Consider the following 20,549-nt stretch of genomic DNA (forward strand, 5'->3'; position numbering starts at 1 on the left):
ACAGTTATATTACAGATGTTTGAAAACATTTATTATACATTTCATCGGTATACGGTTGCTCATAAAACAAAGCTAAAGGTAGAAAATAAAATCATGGAATTTCACCTCTACGGTTGAAATAGGAAGACTCGTTTTGCTTACGTCATTCACAAGGTACCTCTATCTTTATAACTTTGGTTTTAATGTCACTTCTTCTTGAGCTCTCAGCCTGAAAGCACCAATCCAGGACAACTCGGCAAGATGAATCTTATTATTTCATTCGGTATTTTCGGAGCCTTTGTCTCAAGTCTCCAAGTGTCAGGAAACACAGTGGTAAGTTTCTTACATGTATCTTACATAGCATGCTTCATGTCGTAAACAAAATTGCAATAATCATTGATATTATATATTATTATAGGTATCATGATCGAACAAAGACCGAGTGAAACCGATATATTTTGTCTCTAGCTTGGTTTTATTTCCAAAAAAAAAATGTCAGTTTGGCTGGTTGAAGAAATAGATTAACACTTGAACAAATTATTAAAAAATCGATCGGCTGAATCATTATCGATTGGTAGTTACACTCTTTCAAAGTCTAATTTACCTTCAAAGATGATAGGTTTCTTTAATTTAGGGACTTCTCATTAAGAATGATGGAGGTGAAGATAAAACATGAAAGACAATTAGTGGAGCGACAACTTGTTTGCATGTTTGGCATTTTTAGCTGAGAGATTTGTAACTCTTGCAGAACCACATAAATAGATCGCTTACAGTTGGTGAAAGGCTGTTCATTCATGCGTGAAATGAAGTTATAGCTAGATATGATAGAACATCCAGCTATTGCAAACAATCAAATATAAACCAATTTTAACCTCATTGAATATTTGGTGATTTAAAACCGTCCATCACGATAAACCCTTTTTCCAAGTTTTTGAAAAGAAATGTGTGTGTTTTTCAATTTCTGTTATTCTACGTATTATCAATTATCCATACTAATTTTAAGGACAGAGAAAAACATATGAGAGTGAATAAGAAAGAATCTTGTTCCATTCCAAAATCTATATCTACATTGTAGTTTTTTACTCACAAGTTATACATACATTATACGTTGTAAAATACGGCATGAAATATAACGATGGCAAATATGATATAACCATTCTGAAATATGTTTATATCTTAAACATGGATTGCAAGTTGTTGAGGTTTCTTTAATGTACCTTTGTAAATTTTACAACAGTATCATACTACTTGAGTTACTATAACTTAACTAAATAAATCAAGTTATATTTGAAGATTAAAACCACAAATTTTGCGACACATTTTCTAGTTAACATATACACACTCACTTTAAGTAATATTGCGACCAAACGCAAGGCTAATTTAATTATTACTTAACTGTAATACTTACGATGCCCTAACAAGTTTAAATGCAACTAATATAAGCTGTCTGTGTAGCCAGCTATTAATTCTGACATGGAACTTGATGTTATAACCTTTAGTCAATTTATCGATAAGCATTATTTTGAATCATGATCTTTCACTGGTCATGTATTTCTAACTCTTCATGGACTTACCAGTGTGTGACAATTCTATCGTAAACACTTTCAATCGTTGCGTTACTGTTTTATGTGACGTGAAATATGTTGTCTAATAAACACAGTTACATCTGATTTAATTTCTCTTTTAACATCACTATAAATTTACCAACGTACATGTAAATGTAGTAATAAAAGGTAATTTTTTTTCTTCAAAATTAAACAAACTTTGTGCCACTAACTTTAGAAATCACTATTATCTAGTTATTATGAAATGTACGATGGTAACAATTGCCCTATAACTAACACTACTAAGATTTTTATTTTGTGTTATTCTATAAAAGTTGGTCTTAATTCCCTCCGCTTTATGTGCAAACCATTCAGGATCACTTGTTAGTAGGATTCATTATCGTTGCGTGCTACTTGAGTTTTCTTTTCTTCCCTAACTTATATTAAACATACTGGACCAAAGTAAGAACTCCGATAACTAGGTCTTGTAGATTTCTATTAAAGTCGTACTTTTGATTTTTTAGAGAAAACAAATGACTGAATTGAGAAGACCTTATCATTTTGATTTTCCGAAAACTATCCGTTGTTTAGGTTAATCTTCTTTGAATTTGTATCATATTTCAATAATCCGTTAAGAGAAATAATCCTTGGAACGAATGATGACGTTCACGTATATCCAGCCTTATTCTTTATGAAGTGACAACTGAAGAACTCGTTTAATATAATTCTTTGTACATTGGAGACCTAATCAATAGTTACGTTGCAAAAAGGCACATAATTTGGAGTTTGGTTTATATTTCAGTTAAATAATGAACACAATGATTTATTTATCCGTTGAGTTTTATTTCTTTGCTTATTTATTTTCCGTTCTTCTATATGAAAAGTATTATTTTTATCTTTATGAAAGATATAATTGTTACTGACAACTATATTTCTTACCAGGTTTTTTTCCTTTAAAACCAAGAACCTTGCAACAAACGTCAAAAAAGCTTAAAGTGAACACTTCTTAGTTTCGTATTAAAGGTGCATCTATACTATAGAGCTATGTAACAAGTCAACGTCTGTATGGTTCACCAGTGTAATAGAAGTTTGCGAAACTTTTACGTTAATAAATCTTAGCTTTTATTAATTCTTTTGAAAGTTGCTGTCGAATGATTTGATTTCCGTTAAACCAGGGGTATCAAACTCATTACTTACTAGTTAATTTCATTAAATTTGGTCCAAAAACAATTATGAAGATGTCCTTCGTTATTTCTTCAAATCTTATTTGCTGGTTAAGTTCGATCGGTGTTATCGGAGTCGTCACTTGACTGTCTCATTTATTCTCTACAATACAGGACATACAGAGAAATCAAGATTTCTCAAGAAGTAAAAGAAGTACTAATTCAGGTAAGAAGGTATATTTCTTTCTCTGTGTTAATTAAAATTAGCTACAAAATAATAAATTGTTGATTCTTGTAGAGAATACGAAAAAAGATTCACCTATGTTTGCATCGGTGGGAGCGGGATGAAGAACGAGTAAGGCAGAGTTACCAATGACTTTGCATCCACAGGGTATGAAAACAAGGACTGATGCTGTAGAAGAAAAACCAAATTCAGGAAATAACGACGTTCAATATTTTGTTTTACTTTCACAGATGCTTCTTACTTTTTCTATCAACAACCTGAATTCCCTCGAGATTGTAAGGAAGTCTTTGAACAATGTGACGGGGAATCTTCAGACGGGGTCTACCTCATACAACCAGACGGATACCTTGAACCATTTTCTGTGTACTGTAACAACACTGTAGATGGTGGCAATTGGATGGTATGGCTAAATATATGTCTTTATAAGTTTCGCAGTTTTCACAGACGACTCTAAAATTACAAATTAATCAACAAATAAAAATAAATAAATCAAGATTATTCGATAGCAAATTTTCGTTTATTATGAGTGAATGTTTACACATTATCTTTACTTGCAAAGGAGAACAATGTAGCAGTTACGATAACTATGATTTATAAAGATCGATGTGAACGTACTTTTAGAAACATTAAGAAGTACGCCTGATGCTAGTTTAGTTTAGACAGGATCAGGAGGGACACTTAAGTCCCCATCAATGACCCTATAGAGAGAGAAAATATATTAATAATATGCTTAATATTAAAACATGTTCTTGATACATACAGGTTATACAGCGACGAATGGACGGTGGTGTAGAATTCAACCGTGACTGGGAGGATTACAAAAACGGTTTTGGCTTTCCACATCGCGATTTTTGGCTGGGTAACGAGAAACTAGCTTACATAACAAACCAGAAGGATTATGAAATAAGATTTGACCTTGTTTCAAAGAGCGGTGATCCACATTTCGCTAAGTACAACCTTTTCCGTGTGAGCGATGAAGGAACTTTGTACAGGCTGGTGGATGTTGGAAGCTACGACTCGACAAGTACACTAAGTAAGTATTTTATTTCATAGCACTGATTTATGCTATGTTGTTTAATATAGTATGTTTATTGGCTACATGTGCTACACTGAGCGAAAGACGTGTATGGTGCGCCTAGAGTGTCGTAACTCCTGAAATTGACATGTAATGTCCTATAAATTGGCATATGTCAGTTTCTCGCAGTAGGTACTACTTATATAAATGACACTGTTAACATCAAATATTGTTTAATAACATTACAAGGGAAAATGAAGATTTGACTTGTAATTGGCTGAAATGGACAGCAGTATTTAAATATACAGTTTTAATATTGGTTCCCTGGCATATCCTTCAATATGTACCTGGCACTGAAAATAAATGTGCAAATTTCCACACACAGAACAGGTGACAGTTTGGTTTGAAGTGTGACATTTCATTTCACTGCTGCAGTAATTTATTAAACACATAATACAAAACTGGGAAGGTTACGCTGACACGCACGGCATATAAATACAATGAAATATGACACCATCGTGCTTCCTTTCTTGGATTATTTTTAGCAAGCAGGAATTGGTTGTGGGGGTATTGCATTTCTTCGATGAATTGTATTAGTAAGAACTGGCAATCACTACGTGACAGGTATTTTATTATGTATTCAACTGTATCCATTCAAAACATTTACTGCTCTCAATCTTAATATCATCAAGATTCAGAGCAAACAATGTTACGCAGAGCACCAATCACCGAACACCGACGTATGAAGTATAAAGTATGATACATTTCAAAATAATCCAATGGATGTTAGAAATATACTTTGCCCTTTGTTGAGACCTTCTACAGTTTAAGTGAACCTTTAACATTTGTTTTAAGTTTACCCTAACGAAAAGAGTGTCAGTAATTCACAAATACTAGTGCCAGTATACTTACCATATTTTTTACCTCTTATCATTTATTAAAGATACATGGTTAAACAAGTTTCCAAGTCGTTAACTGAGACAGCATTTTTAAAGATTTAGTTAAAGAACAAGAAGATATAGAACTCTTATTAACACAATTATTGTGATGACCAATGCTCTCAAAACTAGTCATATAGAAAACCCACTTACTGAAAACAAATTGCCTATTGACGTTCAACATCAAGACTTTTGTGTTTTATCCGCTCTTGATCAAACTTGGATATGACCATTTTAAATTAAAAACAATATTCAGTAAAAATTATCAAAGGCCTTGTTTAACAATCTGGTGGTACTAAGAAACACTTTCGTGCTTTATTCTGTACCTACATGCAACATACGGTATAATATGAAATTGGAAATGACCCAATTGCAAACTTAATTATCAGAAATATACATTCTTAAAGTCAACAAAAAGTATCCAGTTCCGATTATATATATATATATATATATATATATATATATATATATATAAATATATATATTATACAACATTATAATAGGATTCATCACTGACATTGTAAATACTGAGTCAAAGATGTATTACTGGAAACAGAAACGTTACGTTACATAGAGTACATTGGCTTTCTTCGATATTTTGAAATTTGACAATAATGATCCAAAACTAGCCAGTAGTACCGTTATCATAATTTACAACCAAACTATGTTGGACAACTATTGAGGATGTAAGTATTCAACCAAAGTGGGTAAACATTTGCCCCCAAACAAGTAAAATACACACAATAAATACGCATTTATCCAACCAAAAATTAAGAGTCAACGTTTGCCACAAAACAAATAAAATGAAGTCAATACCAGTGCTACGCAAAATATTTGCCAAACTTTATTACAGTGCAACATACGGTATAATATGAAATTGGAAATGACCCAATTGCAAACTTAATTATCAGAAATGTACATTCTTAAAGTCAACAAAACATATCCAGTTCCGATTATATATGGAATACAACATTATAATAGTAGAGTATCTCTTCGAGGAATGGCATAGCTTGATAAACTTGAAAATAATGCCATTTCATCGTTTATCTGTTCTCAATATGACAATAAACAAAATAAAAATATATATTAGCCCTATGTTTTAATATTCAATTGATTCCTTACATGTTAATACAACGTATAATTAATTAACAGTTCTAATCAGTTTCTTTCTTGTATTTTATTGCAGGTTACGATGCTTTGCCTTACAACAAAGGAATGGCTTTTACAACAAGAGATCGCGACAATGACCTTAATTCTGTCAACTGTGCTAGTTATTATAATGGTTGGTGGTACAAGACTTGTTCTTATACTTATCCCAATTATCCATGGAGTAGTGGACCATATTGGCATAACTTTCCCGGCGGTAATCATAACATCTAATATATAGAGATGAAGATACGTCCAGTTGAATAAAGAAGAAAAGAAAAAAGGTCAACACAACTGTATGAAGATCGACATTACATGGAAGCAACTGAAAAGCAATTTACATTGGTGAACATGATTTTACTAAACTGACGTCAAAGCTCATTTTGGAAAATAAACGTGGATGCAAAAGCCTTCATCGATGGTTCTTAAATTCAGGTCTACTCTCCATAACGAAGTCCAAAAATATGTGTGTTTCATAACAACAATTCTTTTAGTTTGCTTAATTTCTAAACAAAATCATGCTGATTATTTAATAAAGATAATAAACTTGTATCGTAAATTCATAGAAGATATTCTTCTTGTTATGTTTTGAAAGTAGACTACCCTATTAAAAACAAATCATCCCTTTGTAATTGACATCAGATGATGGCTTTGAGGGAGGGTTATTTTAGGCTTGTACGTTTTCAATGCGATTGAAACTCACCTTGAAGAAAAAGATTTATAACTAAATGATGAAACCTTGCCGTTCTTGCATCATCAATGGACGCAATAGACGCAAACATCATACTAGCTTTTAATCACAATATATTGATACCTTAACTATCAATTAAACTTTTATTCATTCCCACGGTATCGTATAACCACTGATGGAAGGTGGTAGGAGTGGAGTAGCATTGTTTTCTCTTGAGAGTGATTTAATATCCAGCTCATCCTTACCGCAGGTTTGCGCAACAGCGATTAATTAATCATGTAGTTGGTATTGAGTTGGATTTTAATTTTCTAAGATATTAAGAGTGAACGGAGCGACTTCAATAACTATATTACCGCATACGAAGTAAATATCTACCCTTCCCTCACCTATTCTGCATTTCAACTGCTCATATTTGGAAATGATAACCATTGACAGTAACCTAGTTTATATTTTTATGTTCCAAATCGTTTAATCGTTTGACTGCCTAACAATGTTTCTTCCATTCAAATTTTATGTTGTCAAATTGTAGTTGTTAACAAAGTAATTGAAGATTACAACGCACTTTACCTTTGCAATATCGCCCTTTTCGTCCTCGGATAGACCAATGACAAGAGCCCAAATCGACGTCAGTCTGTTACATCAGGGAGTAGTTATGAACAACTCCCTGGTTACATTGAACCGATACATAAGGCCGATCAGGCAGATAACGATGCATCATTTTAATAGGTGGATACCCAATTCATTTTCTAGCCTCTGGCTACACTATACAGGATATTGATAACACGCGACACCCTTATTTTACTCCTAGAAAGCCCTCCTTTTATTGCCAAGACTAATGACTACAACTTCACAAATATCAATCGATTCATGTCTCTGATAAATCTAAGGTTGGTATTAAAAGGCATAAAAGTAAAAGGACGGTATTTCATATTGTTGCTTAGATATTAGTAAACAATATTTTAATGTATAAATGGATCTCCATCTCTACTGTTGAAAGGAATGACGACACGTCAGACTTTTGCCAATCTTTAGATCTCAACAGGGCTAACAACAAAACTCCCGAAAAGAGGAATCGCTATAGTATAATACAAACTATTTTGTTTACAGTAATGTTTAGTGTTCCGTTACGTCTCGAATCTCCGAAAGGAATATTTATAGAATACTGGCATACAGCGCGAGGCACACTCAGAAATTAACGGCGGGAGAAAAAAGTAGATTTGCACATGATAACCACGATTCATTGTACACTATCAGTACCATTCATATTTCCAAAGTATCCTCTTTAGCATCTTGCCGACTTCGTTATCAGTATCGACAATACCTTCCTTATTCTATTAAATTACATTTATCTTCTCACTTGAGATCAGATTCTCATTTGCCTCAATAATATTCGCGTAACATTTCAAATACTCACTAAGAAAACATATTATATACTGGTACTAGAACAAACGATCTTCGACAGACTTCTGAATTTCAAACCTACCTACGTATGTCTTTTTTCTTAACAGGACACATGCAAGTATTCCTAATTTCATAGTAGTAATAATTGTAAGGCAATAATTATTTACAATAAATAAACATGATACATTCTGTCTTTTGCACCATATACTGGCCGTAACTTGTCTCCCGAGAAAATACCATGAATTTGTTCCGAGAAGTGATTTACAGTATAGTGCATAGATAAATTTGTTTGATGGGTTTTAGTTGGTAATGTAACCTGATTCTAGCGACCCGTGCACACTTTCAGCGTAATGGCAATCTCGTTTACAAACTAAATTTTAACATACCGTATCTTCAGGATGACGTAAAAATTTTACATAAAATGTTACATAAATATTTTACATGAATTATACATACGCTAAACATGGTTAACTAGTAGGAAGATAATATGTTAGTTGTTTTCCAGATTCGTGAAGAAATAGAACGTTGAAGTATTTAAAGTTTGATTTCTTACTGATGACGTATAGACCGAATTCTAAAGTATTGCGATAAACAAATGGACCTGTAAACCACCGTATCGAAGAGTCCACAAAGACATTCCCCTACTACTTGTACAATTACCATAAGGATTTCTACAAACAAGGAGTACGGCTGTCGATCAACGTTGAAAGAATTCTAAAGTATTGCGATAAACAAATGGAACCAGTAAAACCACCGTATCGAAGAGACCACAAAGACATTTTCCTACTACTTGTACAATTACCATAGGGATTTCAACAAGAAAAGGAGTACGGCTATCGATCAACGTTGAAAGAATTCTAAAGTATTGCGATAAACAAATGGGACCTGTAAACCAGCGTATCAAAGAGACCACAAGGACATTACCCTACTACTTGTACAATTACCATAAGGATTTCTACAAATAATGAGTACAACGTTGAAAGAATTGTCGTGACTTTCAAAAAGCAATGGTCTTCAAATGACGTGAATTTGCTCCTCCAACTTACAACTAAACCTACAAATATAAACTATACCGATTGACGACTTTGTCGTGACGATGGTCACAGGTGTGAAATCACTGAGTTCGAAAGTCCATATTTATGTTAGTGATAAAATACGTCCTTGAACACTAAACAGTTTTAAACTTGACGTAAAATTTAGCCATGTGTGATATCTCCGTCAGTACAGCTTAACAACTACATTTGTCCTAAATAAATGCATGATATTTATTCTTGATAAATTAACATTCATATCGCAAATTAATTAACGGTCTAACCGCCATGTTAGTAAACAAATAATGGTATCTGTTGGTAAAAAAAAGGTTGATGATGCTATAAAAAGTAGAGGATGAACTTCGGTTCCAGATCTGATATAGTTGGCAAGGAGTCACAAGGATGAGGGACGTCCGGTTTGTTGTCATTGAACTATAGGCCATCATCTCGGCTAGTGCTTGTCGTTCACTAAAGTCACTCCGATAAACAATGATCCATCCAGAATCGATCTTTATGAACAAAACTAAACAATGTCACGTCACCAAAGATAATGGATAATTCTGCACGCCGAGGATAGAACTAACGAGCAAATGGAGACCAGTTCCTTGATCCAGCAAGAATCACGATGATTTGCCGCTTTAAACAAAGTAGATTTTAACATCAAACTAAATTTCTGTATTCTGGAAATACCAACTAGGCATCTCCACCTCAAATATACTGTTTCGTCTCGAATCTCCAAAAGAAGTTTATGTGGAATACGGGGATACAGCGAAAGGCACACACAGACAATAACGGAGTGATAATGTATTCATCTAAAAGCCAAAGCCAAGTCCCTCTAACTACAAGACCCTTAACAATAGTATTTTACAGCATTGAATAATTAAATACATTCATTCATTCATAAGAACAAAAAGTATGAAAGTAACATTGTAAACTCTCAGTTTATGGTCTATCGAAAACCACGCCATCCTTACCAATTTCAGTGACAATTAAAATCATGACGTTTGCAAAGGTATTTTTACTTTTAAAGATTCGCTACATGTGTTACATTGATCAGGAAACTCCAATACATATGTTATTGCAAGAATTAAGAAAGCTAAAAGAATATATACCTTCATTTTCACTGCATGGCCTTCAAAAGTATCTTAATCACCTGCATTCTACATTCTACATGTTTTTGTCGTAATTTTCATAAAAAAAACCACAAAAGAGTAAACTACTAGTATGTGCATTGCAGGGAAATTTCTACTATTCTTTAACATGAGATTTACACAAAAGACGCAATCATCTTACGATCTTTCAGCAAAAATGTAGTTAGACTTTCCTTTCCAGCACAATAAATGTGTTCTTCACTCCCATGGTATTACAGGGGAAAGCAGTAGCAAAGGGTGGGGATGTCAATAGAGTGTTAGGGGTTATGAGGGTGGTGTAATATCCAGTTCATCCTTTCCGCAAGTTGCGAAACTGCGTAGAAATGTATATTTGTAGTTGGCTTGAGTCTTCGAAATATCCACCACATTAGGAATAAAGAGAACTTCACGCTGGCTATCCATGTTACCATTATAAAGCTTCTCCTTTAATCGTCAAGACTAAAGACTAGAAAGGATGAAATAATATTTCAGTGCGACCATGCTCTCGAATATACGAGGCATCTTCATAGCGTTATAAAATAAGTATCGACGGAGGAATAGGAAAGTTAAAATCATATCTTATTTGTTGTGGGAAACAAATCATTAATAACATGTATTAATTTTTCAAATGAAATGTCACATGAATTTTTTTTTATATATTTTTTTTTATATTTGACGATTGAACAAGAACCTAGTGAAAGAGGTTAAGGCCTATTCTGTTTTGTAAGGTACAATAAAATGTATGCAATAGATTTTGATATATATTAAACGCTAATTATTATAAATTTTACTTCGTTAATAAGTTTACCTTTTCTTTCACAATGATATGGTTAACATGTTCTATTTGATGTACGGTTGTTATTGGAACTCATCTACATAACTAGAACATACAGCTATCATATTAAAAGTATATTGTATTGCACATGATGGAACTTAACCTTTACGGTTGTTAGGGAATGATCATCTATCCCAGTATGTCATTCACAAGACACCTCTATGGGGGAAAATTTGAGATTGAATATCACTTCTTCTTGAGCTCTCAACCTGAAAACATCAGCCCAGAACAATTCGGCAAGATGCATCTTTTTATTTCATTCTGTATTTTCGGAGCTTTTGTCTCAAGTCTCCAAGTGTCAGGAAACACAATGGTAAGTTTCTTATCTGGTCATTTCATAGAATGCTTCATTTTGTATTGAAACTTTAACTATATTACCAAACATTAAATTGTTGTTGTCATGATGTGATAGAAACTGAGTGATTTAGATTTTTAAGTTGTATAAATTGCCGTCCGTCCTTAATGTGTTTTTTTTCTGCAATGCATTCGTTTTAATTTTATTTCCAAACTGTTAACATTTTCTGGTAGTTGAGTTAATTAACGAACAACTGAACAAACTTAAAGAAAGTTTAACGTTTTGAGAGTCAACTAGTAGAGCGTTACAGTTGATAGTTGATGTTACAGTTCTGCGTGTAATCGAATTATGGCTCAGATTGAGCATCCGAAAATTACAAACACACATGTTTGGTAGACTTTAAACCAGATTGTGTAATGTAGCGGTTTAAACCGTTCCATCACGTTCGTTTTTTCAACAATTCATACCAACCTTAAGACTAGTAGCACAAACTGATCGGAGGGAAAAATTTTGAAGACCAGATCAATTCATGGTTGTTACAACATATACTAATTACTGAAACAGACATAACCGTTCTTGCAAACGTAAAAGCTTTACCTATACAGAAGAACATCGTCGACACTTAATATAGTGATCTTCTAAATACATATTAAAATTTATTTATCAGTTTAAAAGAAATATTTCTCTCTTTGAAATATATGTATCGCCTTAATTTAAATTATAAAATAAAATTATTTTACTCGGTGGCACATATTATTAGTAAAAAATGTATGTATATAATGTCTAATATCTAAAACATTTTCGGCTGTTTCCTTTAAATAGCTTTGTAAATTTCACAACAATATTACAAAACTTCATTCAGTACCTCTGCAAAATAATCAAAATATACTTAATCGTCTCATGTTGCGATGTATTACTTGCAAGGGGATTTTTAAAATATAATATTTTATTCGATGACACATATTATTAGTAAAAAATATATCTATACAATGTCTCATATCTAAAACAATTTTCGAAAAGTAGCAGATACTTCCTCCAAATTAGCTTTGTAAATTTCACAACAATGTTATGAAACTTTATTCAGTACCTTATCAAAATAATTTAAATTACATTTAAACTTAAACAGATTTGTTTTAATTTATGTCTCATGTTGCGATGTATTACTTGTAAGAAGAATTTTAAGTAATATTAAAAACACCGGCAAACAATCACGTGGTTGATATAATATTTTCTAAGTAATGAAAACGTATGATGCGATAGTAACTTTAAATTCAACTAATCGTGGTCGTTTGTGTAAAGTTGACATGGAACTTGATTGTTTCTCTTATATTTTTTAGATTAAAATTGCACGTTAACTCTGTCTGTGTGATAACGTTATACCCTTGATATCACCTTTGGTCAGTAGGTATTTCTTCTAAACATTATCTTTCGTTTGTCATGAACTCTCTATGACCTTTGCATTGTGTGCCAATACTATCCTCTAAACTTTCAATCTTTAACGATACTATATGAAGCAAAATATGTTGTCTACTAAACAGAATCACATCTGATTTAACGTCTCCTTAAAGATTTTAAGAGTAATAAAAATCTCCCAAAATACATCTTATTATATTTTTTTAAATTTATTTTCTTCGAAACATGACTCACAACGTGCCAAAAGCTTTACGAATCTTAACTAACTTTAATTCAAAATGAATAATTGATAAGCAATGGTAACAATGTCAATAGTATATATTACCAATATTATCAATACTATGAAGAATTACAATTTTTAGTTTGATTATTTCTTTTTGTTCGATATTCCATAAAATTTATTTGAACTTTTTCCGCTTTATGTGCAAAATATTAAGGGCAACTGACATTAGGTCCCATAATAGTTGTATGCTACTTAAGTTTTACTCATCCCCCACCCCCAAGCTTAACTTATAGTATAAACACACTGGACCTATGTTAATGAGCCGATTACGTGCTATTATAGATTGCTATTACAGTCGTTAATTCGCTTAGTTGTAAGAAGATAAAAAGACTGAACTTTAAAACTTTAACGTACTTGCCTTTATTGTTTATAATTGTCGTTATCTTCAACTGTAGCTTTAGCTTTGAAGAATAACGTACGAATTTGCTATTTTCTTTAAATGGTATAAGCTAACTATACATAAAGGTCGAATATTTCCCATACCATTATTTTGCTTTTCTGAAAGATATCCGTTGTTTAGATTAAACTTTACTGAATGTGTATCAGATTTCAATAATCTGTTGAAAGAAATAACGTTTGTAAAGATCGCTGACGTTCACATATTTTTAATATTATTCTTTTTGAAGTGACAAGTAAATTTTTGATATACTGAGAAACATAATAATAGGTCATGTTGTAAAAAAAAACAACTTCGAATTTTATTAAGATTCAAGTGAAATAATAATGAGCACGATGCAATTTGTCCCGTGAAGTTATGTTTCCTCCTTAATTTATGATGGTTCTTCTATAAAAGTTATCATTGTTATTTTTTTTCTCTCACACATTTCGTTCCATATTGTATGAAAGCCAAGAACTTTGCAACAAAGAACTAAAGAAGCTTAAAAAGGAAGCTTCTCATAGTCTCATATTGAAGCTGCATCTATAGATCTCTGTAACAATTCAAGATATATATATATAGTTCACAAATATCGTAGGAGTTTGCGAAGCTGTTGGACACTCAGCCTACATTGGTGCAGCTGCAAAATTTAGTAGAGATCGGTATATATTTGATTTATCTTGGAGTCAAAATAACCTTGTTTTCATTTAGTACGGCAATACTTGCCTCTTCTCACATGCATATGCGATTTGGTAAAAGTTAATTGTTTAGTCAAAATATGATATTGAAGTTAAGTATTCCCCTTCCGTGTGCTTATTTGATACCTTCCATTTAACAGACTTTCTGCAATTGATTTTGCCAATTTTAAAGTGAAAGTCACATATCTATGTAGGCAATTTTGCTCAATTATTCAAAATTTCATCATTCAATTGGTGAAGTAAAAGTAGAAGGTTTTGATTTTTTTTCGAATGATTTGATATTTGTTAAATCAAGCGTATCGAGTTTATTAATTACTCTTAAATTACATTTAATTTGGTACCAAAAAAAGATGATGATGTCCTTGTTTATTATTTAAAATCTTAATTGCTTATTACGTTTAAAAGTGTTGTGAGAAAAAAATTGCAATTTTTGATATGATTGTTTGCGACCGGTGTGATTCGCTTGACTGTTTAACATATTCTCTACAATACAGGACATGGAGAGAAATGAAGGTTTCACAAGGAATAAGAGAAGTACTAATTCAGGTAAGAAGGTGAATTTATTTCACTGTGTTAATGACCAATTAAATACAAAACTAATGAATTGTTGATTCTACTGGAGTGCATGTAGTAGCCTTGTTTACAACGGTGGTAGTGGTGTGAAAAACGGACAAGGCAGAGTTACCGGTGAATTTCCGTCAACAGAGCATGAAAACAAGGACTCATGTTGGAGAAGAAAATATGTATATTTTTTTCAGATAGTAACAACTTTGAACAATTTGTTGTACTTTCACAGATTCTTCTTACTTTTTCTACCAACAACCTGACTACCCTCGAGATTGTAAAGAAGTCTTTGAACAATGTGACGGGGAATCTTCAGACGGGGTCTACCTCATACAACCAGATGGATACCTTGAACCATTTCCTGTGTATTGTAACAACACTGTAGATGGTGGCAATTGGATGGTATGATTTTAACTCTGTCTACATTAGCTTCCCAGCTTTCACAGACGACTGTAAAATAAAATAAAATGAATTGGTTTATTTCCATTGAATTGACTCGTAAACTTTCGTTTAGTATGAGTGCATGTTTACAAATGTTCTATACCTGCAAAAAAGAACAACGTAACATGATGCCTATGATTTATGAAGATCGATGTGAACGTACTTTAAACATTAAGAAATACTCGTGATGCTTAATATTAAAACATGTTCTTGATACATATACAGGTTATACAGCGACGCATGGACGGTGGTGTAGAATTCAACCGTGACTGGGAGGATTATAAAAACGGTTTTGGCTTTCCACATCGCGATTTATGGCTGGGTAACGAGAAACTTGCTTACATTACAAATCAGAAGGACTACGAAATAAGATTTGACTTTGTTTCAAAGAGCGGTGATCCACATTTCGCTAAGTACAACCTTTTCCGTGTGAGCGATGAAGGAACTTTGTACAGGCTGGTGGATGTTGGAGACTACGACTCGACAAGTACACTAAGTAAGTATTTTATTTCATAGCACTGATGTATGCTATGTTGTTTGATAGAGTGTTTATATAGGCTACATGTGCTACACTGAGCGAGAGACGTTTGTGATGCGCCTAGATTGCCGTAACTCCTGAAATTGACATATAATGCACTATAAATTGGAATTTTCCAGCTTCTCGCAGTAGGTACTGTTTATAGAAATGACACCGTTCCAAAATATTGTTTTATACACATAAAAAGAAGAAAAAAGCAAATGTGACTTGTACTTGGCTAAAATGGACTGCAGTATTTAAATATACAGTTTTAATATCGGTTCCCTGGCAAGAGCATCTCCTTTAGTATATCCTTCAATATTTAACTGGCATTGAAAAGATATGTGCAAATACCACAAACAGAACAGGTGACATTTCGATGCAGTTTGGTTTGAAGTTTATAATATCTTTAACAACGCAGAGCACCAATCAACTTACACCGACGTAGTATAAATTATGATACATTTTAAAATAATCCAATGAAATTATTCTTGTTTGATTTTAAGTTTAAACTAACGAATATAGTGTCAGTAATTCGCAAATACTCTTGTCTACCAATTTTTAACCTCTTATCATTTATCAAAGATACATGGTTAAACAAGTTACCAAGTCGTTATTTGAGACAGCATTTTTAAAGATTTAGTTAAAGAACAAGGAGATATAGAACTCTTATTAGCACAATTATGGTGATGACCAATGCTCTCAAAACTAGTCATAAAGAAAACCTACTAACTGGAAACAAATTGCCTTTTGACGTTTAACATCAAGACTTCTGTGTTTGTTCCGCTCTTGATCAAACTTGGATATGACCATTTAAAATTAACAACAATATTCAGTTAGAATCATCAAAAGGCCTTGTTTTACAAATTGGTGGTACTAAGAAACACTTTCGTGCTTTATTCTGTTACTACATGCAGCATACGGTATAATATGAAATTGGAAATGACCCAATTGCAAACTTAATTATCAGAAATATACATTCTTAAATTCAACAAAAAATATCCAGTTGCGATTATATATGGTATACAACATTATAATAGGATTAATCACTGATATTGTAAATACTGAGTCATAGATGTGTTACTGCAAGACACGACCGTTACGTTACATATAGTACATTGGCTTTTTCGGTATTTTGAAATTTGACAATCATCGTCCAAAACTAGCCAGTATTACTTATATCGTTACATACAACCACATTATGTTGGAAAAATATTGGGGACGTAAGTATCCAACCAAATTTGGGTAAACCTTTGCCCCAAACAAGTAAAATACACACGATAAATACGCATTTATCCAACCAAAAAATTAGAGTAAACGTTTGCCACAAAACAAGTAAAATAAAGTCAATAGGTTACCAGTGCTATGCAAAATATTTGCCAAACTTTATTACAGTGCAACATACGGTATAATATGAAATTGGAAAGGACCCAATTGCAAACCTATTTTTCAGAAATGTACAATCTTAAAGTCAGCAAAACATATCCAGTTCCGATTATATATGGTATACAACATTATAATAGTAGAGTATCTCTTCGAGGAATGGCATTGCTTGATAAACTTGAAAATAATGCCATTTCACCGTTTATCTGTCCTTAATATGAAAATAAACAATTTAAAATATATATTAGCCCCATGTTTTAATATTCAATTGATTCCTTACATGGTAACACAACGTAAAATTAATTAACAGTTCTAATCAATCTCTTTCTTGTATTTTATTACAGGTTACGATGCTTTGCCTAACAACAAAGGAATGGCTTTCACAACAAGAGATCGCGACAATGACCTTTATTCTTCCAACTGTGCTAGTAGTTATAACGGTTGGTGGTACAATAATTGTTATTACAATTATCCCAATTATCCATGGAGTACTGGTCCATATTGGTATAACTTTCCCGGCGGTAATCATAACATCCAATATATAGAGATGAAGATACGTCCAGTTGAATAAAGAAAAAAAACAAAAAAGTACAACACAGCTGTATGAAGATCGACATTACATGGAAGCAACTAAAAAACCAGATACATTGGTGAACATGATTTTTACTAAACTGACGTCAAAGCTCATTTTGGAAAATAAACGTGGATGCAGAAACCTTCATCGATGGTTCTTAATTCAGTTTTACTATCCATAACGACGTCAAAGAATATGTGTGTTTTATAACAGCAGTTCGCTTTAGTTTGCTTAATGTCTAAACAGACTCATGCTTATTATTTAATGAAGATAATAAAATTGTATCATAAATTTAAAGAACATATTCTTCTTGTTATTAAAACATGTTTTTAAAGTAGACTACTCGCTATTCATTCACATGGTATTGTATAACTGTTGAGGAGGGTGGTAGGGGTGGGGGTAGCATGATTCCATTTGAGAGTGATTTAATATCCAGCTCATCCTCACCGCAGGTTGCGCAACAGCGATTAATTAATCATGTAGTTGGTATTAAGTTGAATTTTAACTTTCTAAGATTTTAAGTGTGAACGGAGCGACTTCCATGACTATATTACCACCTACGAAGTAAATCTCTACCCTTCCCTCACTTATTCTGCATTCCAACTGCTCATATTTGAGAATGACAACTATTAACAGAAACCTTGTTATATTGGTATACTCCGATGGCTTCCTATTTATTCGCTTGACTGCCTAGCAATGTTTCTTCCATTCATATTTTGTATTGTTAAATTGTAGTTGTTTACAACGTTATTGAATATTACAACGCACCGTACCTTTGCAATGTCGCCCTTCTCGTCCTCGGATAGACCAATGACAAGACCCCAAATCGAAGTCAGCACGTTACATCAGGGAGTAGTTATGGAACAACTCCCTGGTTACATTGAACCGATACATAAGGCCGATTAGGCCGATAACGATGCATTAATTTAATAGGTGGATACCTAATTCATTTTCTAGCCTCTGGCTACACTATACTGCATATTGATAACACGCGACACCCTTATTTTACTCCTGTAAAACCCTCCTTTATTGCCAAGACTAATGACTACAACTTCACAAATATCAATCGATTCATGTCTCTGATAAATCTATGGTTGGTATTAAAGGCATAAAAGTAAAAGGACGGTATTTCGTATTGTTGCTTAGCTATTAGTAAACAATATTTTAATGTATAAATGGATCTCCATCTCTACTGTTGAAAGAAATGACGACACGTCAGACTTTTGCACATCTTTAGATCTCAACAGGGCTAACAACAAAAATCCCGAAAAGAGGAATCGCTAATATAATGCAAACTATTTTGTTTACAGTAATGTTTAGTGTTCCGTTACGTCTCGAATCTCCGAAAGGAATATTTATGGAATACTGGCATACAGCGCGAGGCACACTCAGAAATTGCACATGATAACCACGATTCATTGTACACTATCAGTACCATTCATATTTCCAAAGTATCTTCTTTAGCATCTTGCCGACTTCGTAATCAGTATCGACAATACCTTCCTTATTCTATTAAATTACATTAATCTTCTCACTTGAGATCAGATTCTCATTTGCCTCAATAATATTTGCGTAGCATTTCAAATACTCACTAAGAAAACATATTATATACTGGTACTAGAACAAACGATCTTCGACAGACTTCTGAGTTTCAAACCTACCTACGTATGTCTTTTTTCTTAACAGGACACATGCAAGTATTCCTAATTTCGTAGTAGTAATAATTGTAAGGCAATAATTATTTACAATAAATAAACATGATACATTCTGTCTTTTGCACCTTCTACTGGCCGTAACTTGTCTCCCGAGAAAATACCATGAACTTGTTCGGATGAAGTGGTTTACAGTATAGCGCATAGATAAATTTGTTTAATGGGTGCTAGTTGGTAATGTAACCTGATTCTTGCGACCCGTGCACACTTTCAGCGTAATGGCAATCTCGTGTACAAACTAAATTTTAACATACCGTATCTTCAGGAGGACGTAAAAATTTTACATAAAATGTTATATAAACATTTTACATAAATTTTACATATGCTAAACATGGTTAACTAGTAGGAAGATAACATGTTAGTTGACTTTCCAGATTCGTGAAGAAATAGAACGTTGAAGTATTTAAATTTTGATTTCATACTGATGGCATATAGACCGAATTCAAAAGTACTGCGATAAACAAATGGAACCTGTAAACCACCGTATCGAAGAGACCACAAAGACATTCCCCTACTACTTGTACAATTACCATAAGGATTTCTACAAACAAGGAGTACGGCTGTCGATCAACGTTGAAAGAATTCTAAGTATTGCGATAAACAAATAGAACCTGTAAAACCACCGTATCGAAGAGACCACAAAGACATTCCCCTATTACTTGTACAATTACCATAGGGATTTCAACAACAAAAAAAGGAGTACGGCTATCAATCAACGTTGAAAGAATTCTAAAGTATTGCGATAAACAAATAGAACCTGTAAAACCACCGTATCGAAGAGACCACAAAGACATTCCCCTATTACTTGTACAATTACCATAGGGATTTCAACAACAAAAAAAGGAGTACGGCTATCAATCAACGTTGAAAGAATTCTAAAGTATTGCGATAAACAAATGGAACCTGTAAACCACCGTATCGAAGAGACCACAAAGACATTCCCCTACTACTTGCACAATTACCGTAGGGATTTCTACAAACAAGGAGTACGGCTATCGATCAACGTTGAAAGAATTTTCGTGACCTTCAAAAAGCAATGGTCTTCAAATGACGTGAATTTGCTCCTCCAACTTAGAACTAAACCTACAAAGATAAACTATACCTATTGATGACTTTGTCGTGACGATGGTCACAAGTGTGAAACCACTGAGTTCGAAAATCCATATTTATGTTAGT

At 33.0% G+C, this 20,549-nt stretch overlaps 2 protein-coding genes and 1 long non-coding RNA gene across 4 annotated transcripts in view; 2 read left to right on the forward strand and 1 right to left on the reverse strand.

Annotated features, from left to right (window-relative positions):
- Nucleotides 1–156: 156 nt before the first annotated feature.
- LOC139974253 (fibrinogen-like protein A) lies at nucleotides 157–6,442 on the forward strand. Its single transcript, XM_071981263.1, has 5 exons — nucleotides 157–312; nucleotides 2,861–2,912; nucleotides 3,161–3,330; nucleotides 3,693–3,963; nucleotides 6,070–6,442. The coding sequence occupies exons 1-5, from the start codon at nucleotides 241–243 to the stop codon at nucleotides 6,261–6,263; spliced, it is 759 nt and encodes a 252-aa protein (XP_071837364.1). The 5' UTR covers nucleotides 157–240; the 3' UTR covers nucleotides 6,264–6,442.
- Nucleotides 6,289–18,008, reverse strand: LOC139974256 (uncharacterized). The gene is made up of 2 exons (XR_011795426.1): nucleotides 17,804–18,008; nucleotides 6,289–6,439 (listed from the first exon to the last, which is right to left on the reverse strand). It is a non-coding gene; the product is annotated as an uncharacterized lncRNA (long non-coding RNA).
- LOC139974245 (fibrinogen-like protein A) overlaps nucleotides 11,242–20,549 on the forward strand; it is a 52,197-nt gene continuing 42,889 nt past the window's right edge. The window contains exons 1-5 of one of the 2 annotated variants that reach the window (XM_071981253.1): nucleotides 11,242–11,430; nucleotides 14,677–14,728; nucleotides 14,979–15,148; nucleotides 15,413–15,683; nucleotides 17,432–17,961. In XM_071981253.1, the coding sequence (XP_071837354.1) occupies nucleotides 11,257–11,430; nucleotides 14,677–14,728; nucleotides 14,979–15,148; nucleotides 15,413–15,683; nucleotides 17,432–17,658 (894 nt within the window). In that variant the 5' untranslated portion in view covers nucleotides 11,242–11,256 and the 3' untranslated portion in view covers nucleotides 17,659–17,961. Of the gene's footprint in view, nucleotides 11,431–14,676; nucleotides 14,729–14,978; nucleotides 15,149–15,412; nucleotides 15,684–17,431; nucleotides 17,962–20,549 lie in introns of those variants that run through there. The other variant, XM_071981252.1, reaches the window with a different exon arrangement.

This window comes from Apostichopus japonicus, chromosome 9 (genome assembly GCF_037975245.1).
Source record: "Apostichopus japonicus isolate 1M-3 chromosome 9, ASM3797524v1, whole genome shotgun sequence".
Classification (NCBI taxonomy): Eukaryota; Metazoa; Echinodermata; class Holothuroidea; order Aspidochirotida; family Stichopodidae; genus Apostichopus; species Apostichopus japonicus.

Bases quoted from the DNA above. Each gene is read 5' to 3' on its own strand.
- LOC139974253 (XM_071981263.1), top strand. From the start codon at position 241: ATGAATCTTATTATTTCATTCGGTATTTTCGGAGCCTTTGTCTCAAGT. The intron at 2,913-3,160 runs GTAAGAAGGTAT...TTACTTTCACAG, and splicing joins TAAAAGAAGTACTAATTCAG to ATGCTTCTTACTTTTTCTAT. The intron at 3,964-6,069 runs GTAAGTATTTTA...ATTTTATTGCAG, and splicing joins CGACTCGACAAGTACACTAA to GTTACGATGCTTTGCCTTAC.